Genomic DNA, 13,484 nt, shown 5'->3' with positions numbered 1-13,484 from the left:
AAAACAGTCAGGAAGGGCATCCGGCGTAAAACATTGCCAAATCTACCATGCGACTCGTTCGCTGTGGCGACCCCTGATGGGAGAAGCCGAAAGTGGAAGAAGATTAAAACAGTAATATGCTTCAGTTGCATTATCTGGGTACCATGTCATACCAAGTGCTGCAGGGAAGTAATAGTTTTTTGTAAGACTTAATGAATAAATGAATGAATGAATGAATGAATGAATGAATGAATGAATGAATGAATGAATGAATGAATGAATGAATGAATGAATGAATGAATGAATGAATGAACAATGAAGCTTTATTTGTCATATGCAGAATCAACATTGGTTAACAATGCAATGTACTTTCCCCTCATCTGAGCAGAATCAATTTAAAATGTTATAAGACATCCGTTGATTTTCTTCTACCTCAAGGTTTTATATGTCCAAGATGTGAACTGTTCAACCATAATTTTGGTAAAAGATTTGGCAGTCCAATTTTTGGTTGTGTCAAAATAAAAGGCCAATTACGACTTTAACATATGTAGTGAGCATTTACTTGTGAGTATTATCAATACTTTTTCACATAAAAAGCCAAATTATTTTTTTTAGACATTTTTATGTAGGGCCACTTTCAATTGTTCAGAAAAACACTACGGCCATCTGCTGCCCCCTGTTGACATGTACGGGTAACTGCACTTCCGTTCACTGACTGTGCGTAAAAACATTCGTCATAGGTTATTTGCGCTTGAGTATCTGTTTAAATTTTCTAGTCCTACTAGTTAAATTTTTTGGCGTTATTTTCAGGAATACAGAAGATCATTTTCGGATTGGTGGTCCCTTTAAGTACTGTGACGTCAGCTCAGCGCCCAATAGCGGCGCGTAAACTCAACTTTACAGTTTGTTGTCACAACTGCTAGCTAAGTTTAAGCTAACACCAGCAAACTGTTGCGCTAACAAGACGCCTTTGTTGATATTTATCAAACGTAGGCTTTTTTTGTCAGATACGAGTGACTCACACAATATATTTTTTTATTTGTCATAAAGAAAATGACTTCCGCTTTGGTGAGTTTAGTAATTTGTTTTTCCGGTTCAGCTGCAGTGAGTGACATAAGATTATTACAGATTCTTTTATCTTGGAAAAATTATTTAAATTAAATAATTATGTCACATTCATAATGATTAATTTGGTAGTCTTACTGGTGCTCGGTATGTAAAATGCCGTATTTAGCACAATATTTAACGGAATGGGATGTAATTTAAGGACGAAAAAGATTTAAAACAAATTTTTACGAGAGAAGTAAAAATCAAAATGTCTCGAAAGTCATCAAATACAATCTTACTAACTTTTACTTAACACTGCACCATAATAAAATGCTGCTTTAGAATTATTCAATGCCTTTTTCGACAATTTTATCAATTTTAATAAGGACTTTATATTTCAGTGATGTGACAGTTTTTCAACTTTGAGAATCCCATAAATATTAGTTAATAACTTCTAATTACCATGCATGATTCTAATATAATCTGCACACATTTACAGTGTACCTCAGGATGTAAACAAGAACAAAACATTCAATACTTCAGTGATATTGGTGAAATTCATCTGTCTCATGTGCTAACTTTAGTTTTTGTCAAGGAAAACGTGCATAAATAATTGTTTATCAAATCATCATCATGTTTTGTTATTATAAAAGCATTTAGATTATTTTAAAGACCCATTCCAGTGAAGATTTTGTTTTTAATTGTGTGGCAATTTTCTGATGATGTAGAGAAAATTAAGCGTAACATTGCTTGCCAAACTGTACAGCTAGATGGCTCTGATATCGCTTGCCATTTTTGTTGCACCACTAATACCTGGGGGGTATTCCAGAAAGCAGGTTATGCTAGCTCCCACGATAAGTTTGAGGCTAAGGAAGTTGATAACCTCAGCTTTTGGTTCCAGAAATGGAGGTATGTTTCAGGGTAGGTCAAGTTACCATGGCAACTCATGCTCTGAACATAACCTGGTCTGGAGCAGGTTTAGTTGAAGCTTAGTTTGTTTTCAGAGAGGTGAAGCAGCATGGCGTGTCCATTTAAAGATGACTTAGTGGATGAAAAAGCTCAGATAATACTTTTTCCACCATGAGAGGGTGATAAGACCACATATGGATGTTGGAAAGATAAACTTTTTTACTTTGATCTAACTTAATTATTTGCTTCAGTTAAGATAAATCATTTTTTTTGTTAGGTCACCTTAAAAATAACACGTAGTTTTCAGACAATTATTTTCCTTTCGTTTAAATTAATTCAATTAAGTAGGTGTAACTTTGGTGCTGCCGTTAGATCGGCACCGCAAGGGATTCTGGGATATTATTCCCTTTGCCTGTCTGGGCGGATTTGGGTTTAAGTGTGGGTTTTTTACAAAATGTGTTTAGTTGTATAGCTGTTTTACTGTGTTTCACCGTGTTTTGCCGAGCTATTTTGTCCTACTATGCTAACGTCTCTGCACCATGAGTGAGAGTAAGGGAGAGGATGATGAGTTTATATAGCACCCCTACCTCCTAATGATGTTATGACAGTGACGGAAAATTCTTTAATGAATTTTTGCACTCCGTGCATTTTTTTTCCGTTCTTTTTATTGTTATAAAAATGAGCATATCTGCCGGCTCAAACTTAGACATGTGTAATTTCAAGAAATATAAGTAATTAAGATGGAAAAAAGATTAATGGAGTAATGTGACATTTAGTTAGATAAATACGTAAATTTGAGTTGTATAAACAATTATTGAGTTTGAATTAATTTAACTAAATTATTTAAATTATTTTCAGCCATGTTACTTTTTTGATGGACTTGTAATTTTTTTCCGCCGTCATTAAAATCTCAGACTCCGTCTCACTTAAGTACAGCGCTTTCTTTTTTTTTTCACCACGCGTTTCCATGGTGACTCCAGAAATCGGCGATCTATTGAGAATGTCTTTATGTACCGTGCGTTAACCCAGGGTTACCAAGTCGAGCGTAATTACGCCAACTCATATCCGGTCTTTTCGAACCGACATACCCAGAGTAAGCAAGTTCAGGCGGATTTCAGCCAGAGTTCAGGCTTAAAGTCAGGCTAGTTTAAACATGCTTCCTGGAATACCCCCCAGGGGGTATTCCAAAAAGCAGGTTATGCTAGCTCCCACGGTAATTTTGAGGCTAAGGAAGTTGATAACCTCAGCTTTTGGTTCCAAAAATGGAGGTATGTTTCAGGGTATGTCAAGTTGCCATAGCAACTCATGCTCTGAACATAACCTGGTCTGGAGCAGGTTTAGTTGAAGGTTAGTTTTTTTTCAGAGAGGTGAAGCAGCATGGCGTGTCCATTTGAAGATGATTTAGTGGATGAAGAAGCTCAGATATTACTTTTTCCACCGTGAGAGGGTAATAAGACCACGCATGGATGTTGGAAAGAGAAACTTTTATACTTTGATCTAACTTAATTACTTGCTTCAGTTAAAATAAATCATTTTTTTTAGTTAAGTCAGCTTAAAAATAACTCGTAGTTATCAGACAGTTATTTTACTTTCATTCAAATTAATTCAATTAAGTAGGCGTAACTTTGGTGCTGCTGTTAGCTCGGCACCGCAAGGAATTGTGGGATACCATTCCCTTTGCCTGTCTAGTTGGATTGTGGTTTAAGTGTGGGTTATTGATCAAATGTGTTTCGTTGTTTAACTGTTTCACTGTGTTTTGCCTAGTTATTTTATCCTGTTATGTTTAATTCTTTCTGCACCATGAGTGAGAGGGAGGGAGAGGGTAATGAGGTTATTTAGCACCCCTGCTGCTGTGTGTTGTGGTTAAAGTTAAAGTCAGACTCATGTTAACTGGACTCATGTTTTATATTGTAAGTCCACACTGTATCATTCATTTCAATGTCATAAAAATGAGAATATCTGCAGCCTCAAACTTAGACATATGAGAGGTCAAGAAGTACAATAGATTAAGATGGAAAAAGTTAGATTAATATGTAAATTTGAGTTGTATAAACAATTATTGAGTTGGACAGGCATAAGAAATTGGGTAGAGTAAATTAGAGTGGGTAGAGTAATTGTTTTTTGTTTAAACGTGCCTTCTGGAATACCCCTCAGGTGGGGGGCTGTAAGCTAGTGGGAAAGGTGTGTAAACAGATGGATGATGGGAACTGTCAGAAGGCTTACTCCATGCCATCAGCCCTGCCCACAATTCTAACTAACTCCTGACGTTCTGCAGAAACTACGTCCTAGTAAACAACACAGGTTTCTTTATTTTGGCTTAAAACTGCATAATCATAATTAAAAGACCACTGGGAACGCTTTTACAATACATAAAAAATGATTAGAGCGCGTCTTTAGATCTTTTTCAAAGCTCTTTAATCTATTTTACAACATTGCCATTATTTGAGGGCTTTCTTTTTCTAAATTAGAATACACTTTAACTTGAGTTATTATTTTCTTTTGTTGCTATGTTACATTGCACATCACATAGATTTAAAGTTTAGTGAGCATCACTAATGCCTTTTACCTTTCAAGAGGAACTTGTATTTTGCATTTAAAATCAATATATCAGGATAAATGTCCTGTAAAATGTCATACTATTAGTAAGGTCATCAGTTTTGTGACCTTAATGAGAGGTCATCTTACTTGAGGATTTAAGGTACATTTTTTTTAAATATCAAAATAAACCAAAGTCTTTGCAAAACTGTCTCATAAGGGGAATGAGGGGAGGACTGCTAGAAAATGTTATTAAAACCAAGTTAAAGGTAAAAACTAGGGTACAGCAAAAAACAACCAACTTCGATGACAGTATTTTATTTACACATATTGGCATTTTGAGTGATAATTGCAATTTGAAACGTACAAAAACGTGGAGAAGCGTCATGTGTAAATATAAAGCACGTGCCAGTTGAAATGTCATGGGTTTTTCGGAGTTGCTCCGTCATGTCACGCATCAGCTGTCGACACCATATTTGTCAAAGTGTCTCATAATTACACCGAGCTCCAGCTCCACAGTTCCCATGGCCTCGGTCTGCAGTCGGTATCTGTCCGCTCCGCTGTAGATGAGGTCCGGACTGCGGAGTTGTGGACCTCCGCCGACAAACATTTGGGTGATCTGTTCCTGCCAGGAACCGAGCGGCCTCCACGTCACACACTCTATCCGGTGGGTTCCGGGGCTGCACGGGACGTGGCAGTATCCGTATCCGTACAGCTGGCAGCGCCCGAACGAGTCCTGGTGCCACACTTGGAGGTGTAGCTTCGGCCAACCTTGCAGTCCTTTAGTTGCGAACTGTAGATCGATTGGGTGACTCCAGTAGGCCATATTACCCGTTTGGGGGATGTCCACTTGGGTCTGGCCCTCCTTCAGCCCAGAGAGAAGCCGCCATGCTCCTCCAGTATGAACTCCCCATTTGCAAAATAGACTATTTTGCGGAAAGCCTCTGGCCCCGAGGATTTGTCCTATAATATGCAGCTCTGCCATGTTACAACAGCCTTCTTTGACCAAAACATACGACTACAAAAAAGGCTCCTCCACCCTTCGCCAGTAGTTGCTAGCTTAGCGGCTAGCAACAGCCGCCGCACACGTCTCCCTGGCAACACAAACCGGTTTGCCGTCAGCGCTAAGATTTAACCCTCCTTTCTGACTGTCAGGCACAGCTCTCTGCTTAATGTGATTCCGTTTCTTACAAAGCAAGATAATAGGAAACCACTGGCGGGAAACTCGTGTGTCCCGTTACTAACCAGATTTTATTTTGGGGTAAATAGTCGGTGAAGGACAATAATTAACCACAATATTATACATTTGTATCCTGAAAAACTATACTCAGGGTTAAAGTTTCATGGTGTCTTGTTTTCATTTTTGTTCTAACTTTAAAAAGTAAACTTATACCTGCTCATTTCAAATACATTTTTTTAAATTGCCTTTGTCTGCATGTGTGTGTTTTAATTTGTATCAAACTGGAGGAGGTTACAGTGCCTCATATCAGAACACAGGAAAGAATAAAAGGAAATAGCCCCTTCAGTGGCTCTACTTTGTAGTACTCTGCAATGGTGGTGATATAGTTCTTTGCATTTATCAGCGAATACATTGCTATGTCATAATTTACGACATATAATCATAATAAATGTAACCATGACCATTTTTCTATTGTGATCAAGAGTGCAAAACAACATAGGTCTTTTGTGTACATATATATTTTATGCATTCTTAATGATTTTGATTGTTTTGTTGATTTTATTTAATTGTCCTAATGTGTTGGCTCACCCAAAAACACTTTTGATGCTTGAACCTATAGCAACAAACTTTTATTGGTTTTTTCAGGTTATTAAATACATTTTTTTCCTTGGGCTGATTTGGTTTTCTCTCTTTTTCTTTCAAATAGTCTGATCCCACCCTTGAGAGGCATTTCAAGGGTCACAGGGGTGCAGTGACGAGCGTAGATTTCAGTTGCAATATGAAACAGATTGGTGGGTATCTTCTCCTTGATTTTCCTAATTGCCAAAGTGTTTTTACGTTCAGCAAAGTCATTTTCTTTCTTGTCTGTGTTTTTTATTCTCTCAGCCACAGGTTCTGTGGACTCATGTGTAATGATCTGGAACATGAAACCTCAGATGCGAGCTTATCGCTTTGAGGGCCACAAAGACGCAGTCACGTCTGTGCAGTTTTCTCCATCGGGTCACATGGTCGCTTCGGCCTCCAGAGACAAGACTGTACGTCTTTGGGTTCCCAGCATGTAGGTTTTTTTTTCAATTTGTCATTTTGTTTACCGTTACTTTGTTTATCCTTCATAACAATAATGCCTCATCAGAGTAACAAAGCTGAAATCACTGAATGCCACTCATCATTTTTAAGTCAAAACTGGTCAAACCCACTGAGTTTTGTTTGATTTTCATTTGTGGTGATGTGTGTGCTTACAGAAAGGCGGACTCAACAGAGTTCAGGGCTCACACCGCCGCTGTGCGTTGTGTTAACTTTTCTGACGATGGACAGACTCTGGTAACAGCATCTAACGATAAGACCATCAAAGTGTGGACCGTTCACAGGCAGAAGTTTCTCTTCTCCTTCAACCAGCATGTCAACTGGGTTCGTTGTGCCAAGTAAGAGACACACTGCAGATGGATCTCTCATAAATGAAAGTATCGTGACACTTAATATTGGCAGCAAGGCATGACATAAAAAAGTGCCAGCATTCAGTCATCTAAACCTAAAGGCCGTATCACACTGCCACTATGTACATTTGGCAGATTTTCCACGTATGACATTTCGGTCTTTGGTGATACCTGTGTGATATACATCATTCATGTGTTTCTAGCATTCATCCTTTGTCGATAAGCGCAGGTGTCCGTCGAGGGTTTCGGCGGGTCTTTACGTGAATTCGGTTTAAAGGTGTTCCAAATTTTTTACCCAGTTTATGTGTATTTTAAGTAGTTCATACGCAATTATTACAAATCTTTTATTCATATTTGTGGCTTTCCATCACCGTTTCATGTACTACTTTACATGCATGTAATAGCGATGTATTACTTTTATATCATGTATACGGCGCACATATCATGTTCAAATTACGCAATCGACACACAAATCATTAATGAAATACATATAAACAGCGCAATAATCATGCATGGTTCATGTTCTACATAGATTTGCGTGTTTTTTTGCATGGTTTATTGATATTTCTACTTCTTAAAGTGGTTCTTTCATGATACATCTGTGAAAATTCCATGAAAAGACCCCAACTTTTCACACTTTTTCCACGTATATTCACTTATGACCAATTTTCTTTTGTGCAATATGAAAAAAATGTACATAGTGGCCGGGTGACACTGCCTTTAGTTGCAACTAACCTTACTATTTCTACATAACTAACAGACACTTTTGGGTTGTTATGAGCATTTCGTGATCTGTATTGAATTTAACTCAATATGATGGACCTTCTAAAGTTGCAGAACCTATTAAAGCCGGCCCTCCTACCTCGCCGCCCCCATTACCCCCTTTCTCTCACTATCTGAGCAGTAACCCTTATGCCTCTGCCAGCCTGGTTAGAGCTTCATGTGACAAATTCATGAAATAAATCCTTTTTTTATGCTAGCTTTTTGTGTTGACTTTAACTCTATAGCAGCCATTTATGTTTTGGCCGCCTTTGTAAATTTCAGGAGAATTGTAAAAACTAACTTTTGGATTTCCTTGGCAACGGACGTTTTTTGTTAACCTCGCCCACATTTCTAATATTTCTAATGTTAAATCATTTCATTCAGCTTGAGCCAGAAAGCAATGTGATCCCGGCAGTCCAGGACTGCTGTGGGGCATCATTGAAATATTGACATATTATAAACACGTTTTGTTTACATTATAAAAAAAATATTCTAATTCTAATTATTTTTATTTTACTGGTTTAATTACAGATAATTATTGATGCTCTATTTTAAGCCTGCACAATATACCGCAAATTTATCGTTATCGCAATATCCAGCTCTGCAATATGCATATCGCAAAAGACGGCGAATATCGCAATAAATCGCAAATCCAAAATGTGTTAAAACAATCTTCTAGCAGCTTGAAGCATTTAACAAATCAAATAAATCCCTTTATGCTTTGACCAATCAGATGGACGCCTTCCCATTGTTGACCAATCAGATGGAGGCCTATTATGTTAGATGTTTGTCCCCCATGTCGATGAGCAATGAGTTATATCACTAGAGGAGACACGCCCGCTTTAGAAGCCTGGCCGACGGTGGCGGAGCGCGACGCCATCTTGGTGAGGTCGACGACGCCCACATGACATTGATTTCTATTGATTTTAGTGGTGTCCAAGTAGTTTTTATAAACTGTATATATTTTTAGATTTAAATATATTTATACATATATATAAATATATTACATTTTATGTATATAATATATATATATACATCATTTGTTGTTGTTAAAGAAGAGAAACAGTATGCCTTAAAAGCTCAAACTTGAATGAAAATGCATTGTTGCAGGACTTCTTACAAATAAAAAAATTATCAGAAAGAATTTTTAAAATTAATTTCTAAACATTTAGAAGTTTTAGACCTCTTTGACATGTAATTTAAATTATTTAGAAAAACCCAACAATAAGTCAATAATAATAAAAATAATAATAATAATAATAATAAATCAATAGTAAGTCAATACAAACAATAAATAACAATAAATAAATAATAATAAAAATAATGATATTATTATTATTATTATTATTATTATTATTATTATTATTATTATTATTATTATTATTATTATTATTATTATTATTATTATTATTAATAATAATAATAATAATAATAATAATAATAATAATAATAATAATAATAATAATAATAATAATATTCAAAAGAAGTCCAAAAGTGAACATCAGATTTACCCTAAAAAAAACAGTCTGGCCTCTCATCAAAATCTGTTTCCACAAATGTTTTGAACAGCCAGACTGTGTTGCTAGTTGGTACCACATTGATCCATCTGGGTTAACTCTTTTAATAGCCAAGGCCCACTTTTTCCCTAAGTCTGAATCCATTGGATACCTGCAAGAAAAGTTCAGTCACTGAGTCAGAAATGTATAAATCTATATTACTATAATAGCCTAGTATGCTGTATACAGGTTTAGCAAAATAAAATGTACATTTATATTGACAGCAAAATAAATGTACATCATGCAGCATGTTGATAACAGCCCTGCAGCATCATGAATGTCAACATGCGTTCTATTCATGAAGCCCCTGCAGCCTTAAAAGAAAAAAAATTAAAATACTTACCTGTGAAATGATACACCTACCTCCTTCATGGACTGATGTATCTGATTTTGGCAGTTGAAACCCACACAATGAACTGGCATTTTGCAAAAAAATGTGTTCACATGCATGCACTGCAGCAGTGACTTGACCTCACCAAGATGGCGGTGCTCTCCTCCCATGAGGAACCACGTGATGTCTCCTCTAGTGATATAACTCATTGTCGATGAGGGTCATTTGGAGTACAGTAAACCCTTGTTTTTCGCGGGGGTTACGTTCCAGAAAGAACCCGTGATAGGCAAAATCCGTGAAGTAGAAACCTCTATTTTTTTTAACAATTATTATACAATTAAATACTCTATTATACATTGAAAAGAAAGAACAAACCATTTTACAGGCTCAAGCAATTGTTTCACAAATCAAAGTACTTTAAAAACGTTTATTTTTCAACAAATAACTTCTGTACTGTACTGTCAAATAATAATTTGAAACATGCTGTAAACAGAAGGCTTCAAATCGCGGAGATACGCCCCGCCCACCGCGACCCGAAAGTAATTAAATTAAACGGGAGAAAATTTAAAATGATCCTGAAAAAAATACAAAGTACAAACGGACAAATAGTGGCTCAGGTGTATTTCAATGCTCTTCAGTCTGAGAAACTGCAGTGTTTTCTCCTTCTCAAGCCCGCGGTGCAGCTGTGTGTGTTTGTTCGGGAGAAGAACATAGTGATTGACAGTTGGTGTTGCTCTTTTTCTATGGGTTTTAGAGAAACTTGAAATTGCAAGATGATTTGCATGTACGTAATTTGGAAAGCTGATTTACGTACGTGTACATATTAAACTGCAACATTATTGACGCACAGGTAGAGAAGAAGCAATACAACACAATGCACGATGCAAATCCGTGAAAAGTAAACCGCGTTATAGCAAGGGATCACTGTATAATTTTTAAACTGTTGCAATGAAATGGGAATGATATTTCTGTTTATTTTTCTGTTTGTTTATTTACCGCAAATTTATCGTTATCGCAATATCGATCACTAATATCGCATATCGCAAGTTTTCCTCATATCGTGCAGCCCTACTCTATTTGGTATTGAGTTAACAAAAAGCTCTCACATCAGTGCGGTTACGCTTTCTGATTATCAGTTATTGAGATGCATTTAACATCCTGATTGGTACAAACCCCTTCAAACTTAGACTGTTTTCTGGCTCAGTTTTGCTTGTTGCAGAGTTTTTTTCCACAGAATTGTAAAATCTGAAACGTTTTTTTTTTTACTGCTTTTGTCTTGATCCTTTCAAGCTGAAACAGCTAAAACATATTTTTCCCTGGTTTCTGATCTGAATTTTTGGTGCAGATTTTCTCCAGATGATCGTTTGATTGTATCATGCAGCGATGATAAGACGATAAAACTGTGGGACAAAAACAGCAGAGAGTGCATCCAATCTTTCTTTGAACATGCTGGGTGAGTATTTAGGAGACTGTTGTAGAAGCATTGAGTATCTTCCTCTTCAGTTTTATTAATCACTCAGTAAGATATTATCGGATCTTCATTTAAAGAAATTGAAAATACTGACAGCTATAAAGTGTCAATTTTTTCATTAAAAATACGTTGCTGTAAAGTTTCAAAATTTACCACAAAGATATTAAACAGATGTCTTCTAAAATGATTTTTCTGCATTTAAATAATAAAAAATAGTTGTGCCAGATGTGTTCCAGGAGTTTTGAGGACTCTGTTATTCCCTCCCCAGTTATGCAAACCATGTCGACTTTCACCCCAGTGGAACGTGCATTGCTGCAGCGAGTACTGACAGCTCTGTGAAGCTGTGGGACATCAGAACCAATAAGATGCTTCAGCATTACCAAGGTAATGGCCCATCCTTACCATGTCTTATGAAGGGGTGAAAACACAATTTGCATCCAGTTTTTAATGCAGTATTGAATACAAATACACAATTATTGTGCAGAAAATCAAAGTTTCTTGGATGGAAAAGAAAAAAATACATATATTTTGTTCCAAAAGGAGGAGGAGTTAGTACAAAGTGAGATAAATGTTAATAGAAGGCTGTGACTTCCTTGGCTCTGTTTACCTTTATGAATGGGGGATTAGAAGGAGCATGAATGCAACAAAATGGATCGGAATACTTTTAGTTTGCAATTAAAAACAGAGGATTCTCACAAGAAGCTATTTGAGCCCGAGTCACACTAAAGTTTCGCTCCTGCAACAGTGGCCTTACGTTGTAACCCTTGTGCTATCCTAGGCACTTTACCATTGGGAGTTGGGTCATCTAGACCCACTAGACAGTGCAGTGAACCTTTTTTCTTCAATGATTTGTGATCTTCACTGGTGTCCATGGATTACATGAAATCTTTCCACATTTATCCACCTTTGTCATGGTAGGGAGAACACGTCAATGTGAGGGTGGGGTCATCTAAGGGTTAAACAGAGAGCAAAGGTTTCTGGCTCAAAACCTTAAACTCTGGAAAATTGCTGAAAATAGCTGACATGCATAAATCAATCGACCACATGATTCAGATTGCCTCTGGCAAACAATGAAACATAGAAACCCCTTAACTTTTATTATTTGATAATTCAGGTTGTAGAAGTTTGTATTTTTTCTCAGCTTTAATCACATCCCTACACAAATGTGCCAGCAGGGGGAGCCATTGCATCATCAATGTTTTGACCGTTTTTGGAAATCTGAGAAAATTTGAAGATGAGTGAAGCTACAAGCTGTTGCTAAGGAGTTTCAAAATAAAATGTTTCCCATTATTTCTTTTAGATATTTTTTTTGTTGTGTTTATCAGTGACAGGCTTTAATTAGGCTGTTCGTGGTCAATTCATTTTTTTCAAAGTTCAGACTGTATTTTTGTATAGATTTTAAAATATGAAGAATTTCATGATTTTTAATAGATTTTTATTTTTAATTGGTTTGTCGTCTGATTTTGTTTTTTATTTTTGTATGTGCCTTTGCCATTCAAATGTAAAAATTTGATTTAATTTGATTTAATTATTAGCAAAGTCATTGGAAAATAGATGTGATGTTTATGAGTTCATCTTTAGGTTTTTGTATACTTGAACATTTAATTTTTTTTAATTTGATGTCTGAGACTATGAAAATAAACATTTTATACTGAATAGGTCTCTCAATATGACAGAAAAGTCCAAACATCCCATAATAAGCTTTTATTTTCACTCTTTTTTTTTTATTTCCTAGAAGAATTGTAGAATTTCACTCGTGTGTTTTTCTTTTTTCTGTAGTCCACAGTGGTGCGGTGAATAGTTTGTCTTTCCATCCTGCTGGTAACTTCCTCATCACGACGTCCAGCGATTCTACAGTGAAAATATTGGATCTTTTGGAGGGAAAGCTACTGTACACGCTGCACGGACATCAGGTAGAAAAAAAATCAAAACACTGAAGATCTTTTCACAGTGTGAGTCAGGACAGGTCATGCCTGCTCCAGTGAAGAGTGCATAGAGGATTGGGTGTGGACAGTCATTCACTTTGCCTCTCTTTGTGTTTAGCATCTGATGTGTGTTTATGTGTGAGTGTGAGCATCTAATGCCTTTTTTTTCTTTTGTATGTGGTATATTTTAATACTTGGCTGCTGAGCTAGCAGCCCACTCATGGTGACTCATCCCAGGACTGTTGGAAGGAAACACAACAGTGTTCCTGCCCCCGTTCCACTGGATCCTCTCTTTCTTCTCACTTCTGTCTAGTTTTTTTTCTGTCTTTTTTATACCATCTTTCCATGTCCAAAAA

At 36.5% G+C, this 13,484-nt stretch overlaps 2 protein-coding genes across 5 annotated transcripts in view; one reads left to right on the top strand and one right to left on the bottom strand.

Moving 5' to 3' along the window:
* The first annotated feature begins 657 nt into the window (after positions 1–657).
* The window catches only part of poc1a (POC1 centriolar protein A), a 50,384-nt gene continuing 37,557 nt past the window's right edge, over positions 658–13,484 (top strand). For 2 of the 4 annotated variants that reach the window (XM_020703157.3, XM_078947085.1), the window contains exons 1-7: positions 688–1,047; positions 6,357–6,441; positions 6,536–6,707; positions 6,892–7,071; positions 11,078–11,185; positions 11,472–11,587; positions 12,983–13,116. In XM_020703157.3, the coding sequence (XP_020558816.1) occupies positions 1,033–1,047; positions 6,357–6,441; positions 6,536–6,707; positions 6,892–7,071; positions 11,078–11,185; positions 11,472–11,587; positions 12,983–13,116 (810 nt within the window). In that variant the 5' untranslated portion in view covers positions 688–1,032. Of the gene's footprint in view, positions 1,048–6,356; positions 6,442–6,535; positions 6,708–6,891; positions 7,072–11,077; positions 11,186–11,471; positions 11,588–12,982; positions 13,117–13,484 lie in introns of all 4 variants that reach the window. The other 2 variants (XM_011474854.4, XM_011474855.4) reach the window with 2 other exon arrangements.
* On the bottom strand, positions 4,773–5,590 carry b9d2 (B9 domain containing 2). Its single transcript, XM_004068664.5, has one exon. It carries the CDS (start codon positions 5,453–5,455, stop codon positions 4,928–4,930), a length of 528 nt encoding a protein of 175 aa, XP_004068712.1. The 5' UTR covers positions 5,456–5,590; the 3' UTR covers positions 4,773–4,927.

This window comes from Oryzias latipes, chromosome 5 (assembly GCF_053564925.1).
Source record: "Oryzias latipes strain Hd-rR chromosome 5, Olatipes_Hd-rR_3.1".
Lineage (NCBI taxonomy): Eukaryota > Metazoa > Chordata > Actinopteri > Beloniformes > Adrianichthyidae > Oryzias > Oryzias latipes.
Note: the sequence above shows the minus strand (reverse complement) of the source record. Positions and strands in the feature narration are given on the sequence as shown.

Excerpts from the sequence above, each read along its gene's own strand:
- b9d2 (XM_004068664.5), bottom strand. The coding sequence starts at position 5,455 with ATGGCAGAGCTGCATATTATAGGACAAATCCTCGGGGCCAGAGGCTTT.